Source organism: Impatiens glandulifera, chromosome 1 (assembly GCF_907164915.1).
Source record: "Impatiens glandulifera chromosome 1, dImpGla2.1, whole genome shotgun sequence".
NCBI lineage: Eukaryota > Viridiplantae > Streptophyta > Magnoliopsida > Ericales > Balsaminaceae > Impatiens > Impatiens glandulifera.
Window position 1 is genome coordinate 139,766,860 of NC_061862.1, and position 3,685 is coordinate 139,770,544.

At 33.9% G+C, this 3,685-nt stretch overlaps 1 protein-coding gene across 1 annotated transcript; it reads left to right on the plus strand.

Moving 5' to 3' along the window:
- The first annotated feature begins 598 nt into the window (after positions 1–598).
- Positions 599–3,415, plus strand: LOC124919933 (pentatricopeptide repeat-containing protein At4g17616). Its single transcript, XM_047460298.1, has one exon. It carries the CDS (start codon positions 895–897, stop codon positions 2,905–2,907), a length of 2,013 nt encoding a protein of 670 aa, XP_047316254.1. The 5' UTR covers positions 599–894; the 3' UTR covers positions 2,908–3,415.
- Positions 3,416–3,685: the final 270 nt, after the last annotated feature.

Consider the following 3,685-nt stretch of genomic DNA (forward strand, 5'->3'; position numbering starts at 1 on the left):
ATATATATATATATATATATATATATATATATATATATATATATATTATATTATATTATATTTTAATTTAAAAAGTTAAAATGTTAAATTGATATTTTGTTGGTTAAAATGTTGTATTGATATTTTTAGTTTTAATATACGAAGTTAACCTGTTAATTGAGCAGATATTTAATTGAAATAAATTACTTAACTTTTAAAATATCATAATTATTATATCAAACAAATATCTTAATAAAACATATGATATATATTAAAATTATATTTAATATATATTTTTTATAAATAAATATCCTAATAAAATAGATAATATATATTAAAATTATATTTAATATATATTTTTTATAAATATATAAATTGAATTTAAATTACAATTATATACTTTTATTTAATATAAGAATTAAATTATAATTTAATATAAAATCTTATAGAATATATATTCAAAATTTTGTTAACCAATTAAAACATTTTTTACTTGTATCGGATTATCCAACCGTTCGACCGACCCGTTTGCCCATCTAACCCGCTCGACCCCTGATGACCTACTAAACTAAAGGCAACCAATACTAGGTCAAGGATCTTGGAGACCTGTTGAGTGAGTGAGATTGATTTTGATCATTGAGAGTGCAAGACAAAATAACCAGAGGAAAGAAGGGAATTCGAATCACGCAAAGGAGGCCAGGTATCTTCTACCTCCGCTTTTCTTCTTCGAGAGTCTACCGGTCGAATATGACGCTCTTTACAGGAGAGGTTGCTCCATTGATTTTTAGCGGCGATACAGAAGGTCTAACACAGGGTCAAGGGCGAACCAGAGATTTGCAAACTCTGAGGAGAGCTTTAATGAGGGTATCAAAATTTTAATTGGAATCTGACAGAAATTGGCTGACTAATGCAGGAATGGCTTTATCCATGAGAAGAACTTTTTTTTTGAAACCATTCTCTAACTCGAGCAATTTGTCATTAACTTGCTCAACTCTAAGGCTACTTCATGTGGGAGAATTGTATACTTGTGATAGGACAAGTATGAATTCTGTAAAAGGAACATCTAGCACTGTTCTGCTTAGAAATCTTGATTCAGCTTTGAAGAGCCATCAAATTCATAAAGCTTGGGAATCTTACTGTGATTACAGAAAACTCCATGGTTTTCCCGATTTCACTGTCATGAATAGATTTCTGTTGGAAATATCCTACACATGCAATACCCATTGGCTTCAGAAAGCATATGATGTTGTCAATGCACTTATAAAAGAGAGAAAACCCAATTTACTTGAGCCTCATTTACTTAAGAAGCTCTGTTTGTCCTTTGCAAGAGCTCAAATGCCCATTTCTTCAACCATGGTTCTCAGGTTGATGTTAGAAAGACATAATCTTTCTCATATTAATATCTTGAAGCTTATCTTCATGCATATGGTGAAGACGGAAGTTGGTACAAGCCTTGCATCCAATAGCTTAATCCTTATATGTGAAAGTATCCATCTTTCTAATCAAAAGCCAATAAAACCCGACACAATGATGTTTAACATCATCTTGGATGCTTGTGCAGTTCATGGTTTACCCTTAAAGGGTAAACAAATTATAGAATTGATGGCTCAAATGGGTATTGCAGCTGATGCGTATTCTATTAATCTAATCGCGAGAATTCACGAACTGAACTATCAGAGGGACGAGCTCAAGAAATTCAAATACCATGTTGATCAAGTTTCAGGTACTTTTCTTCTTCGTCACTATAACCAGTTCTATGATAGTCTGCTAAATTTGCATCTCAAATTTAATGATGTCGATTCATCCTCTCAACTCGTATCTGACATGTATGAATGTAAGCGTTGTAATCTTAGCGACTCTAAAGGAACAAGATTTGTAGCAATGGGATCTCATAATATGAAGGGAGGATTGAAATTACAATTATCTCCCGAGTTAATGCAGAAAGATACGATTCTTGTATCAGAACATAAAGAAGAGCTTTTTTCTTTTAAGTCAGGGAAGCTTACCCTAACCGACAAAGGAATGGCCAAGCTCATCTTGTTATACAAGAAATGTGGAAATATCAGTGAACTGTCAAAATTTATAACTGTCATTTGTATGAAACTCAGCTCCTCAGAAGCAGAAACCTTTGGCGGTAAAGTAATCGATGCTTTAGCCCAGTTGGGGTGGCTAGAGACAGCTCATGACATTTTGGATGACATGGAAACTGCAGGAGTACCCTTGGGGCAAGATTCATATGTTTCGGTATTGAGGGCATATTATGACAGAAAAATGCTTAGAGAGGCAGATGGGCTTTTAAGACAAATAAGGAGATCTGATCGACTTATGAAGTTCCCTGACGGGTCAGGCATCATTTCGTGTCTCACCCAGCTTGAAAACGAGATCAGAATGCAAAAGAGTTCAGATTTGGCCGAGGCTTTGGTTCTGGAAATGAAAGAAGAGGAGAATGATTTGCCTTCCATTGTTCATGAGCTAAATTCTTCCATCTATTTCTTTTGGAAGGCAAAAATGGTGAGTGATGCTACAAAGACTTATCAAAGAATGCAAGAGATGGGAATTCGGCCAACTTTACAAACGTATGCGAATATGGTTAATGGGTATTCATCTTGTGAAATGTACAGAGAGATTACTATCATTTGGGGCGATATTAAGAGGAGTAAGGAGAATCGGAACGTAGTCACGAGCAAAGATTTACTTGAGTTGTTGATTCTAAATTTCATTCGAGGTGGTTATTTTGAAAGGGTAATGGAGATCGTTGAGGTTATGAAGGAGCATGAGATGCATGCAGACAAGTGGTTGTGTAAAAATGAATTCTTGAAGTTTCATAAGAGCCTTTACAGAAGTTTAAACGTTAGAAATGCCACAACTGAGGCTCAAAGCAACAGGATTGAACTTGTTAGGGCATTTAGGAAGTGGGTTAGCAATTGAGAGGAATATTATGAGAGTTTTCATCCCATGTAAACGTTTTTGAACAATTGGGCTAAGTCAGCATGAAATGTTTTCGTTGAATTCATGCCCATGCAGATACAACAAGACACAATGGTAGCTCTCATCCTCTACTCTTCACACTGCTCATGAATAGAGGCTACAAACACCTTTCGACCATCTATCAGCTCCTTCTTGTGCAAGTTCACCACCAGGTTCCACTCTCTCTCTCTCTTTTTCACAATTCTACAGGTGTTATGAAATATGTGCCTAATGAGTTCTCTCAACATGATTTAACTCGAATTTTTTACCGTTTTTGTTCTAAGTAAACAAGTTTCAACAATTTTTATGTATACTTCTTAGATCTCTATTAGTCTATATGTTCAGGCATTGCTTGTTTGTTGTATTTTTATTTGACAGAGCCTATTTGTAAACAAGTGTTGTTTTTCACAATCTCTTGTCACATTGGAAAATTGCAAAAAATAAAGATATATATCGAAATTGGTTTTCTTTTTGTTTGGTATAAGAAGTATTATTGGGGCAAATTTTTGGATTGTGTAAAAAAAAATTCATCAATTTCTTTCAGCTAGAGTTTTATGCTGAATGTAGATTTGATTGTATTTGGATCTTTACAAAAACTTTTGCCAAAACAGTGTCCAATTGTTTTCAACTTCAACATGCAAAGATATTGAATTCTCATATAGTAGATTAATAGCACATAACTTGTACATTGAACTTACATGAAGGTGAATTACAACCAAAAGAAAGTTCTTCTGAAGAC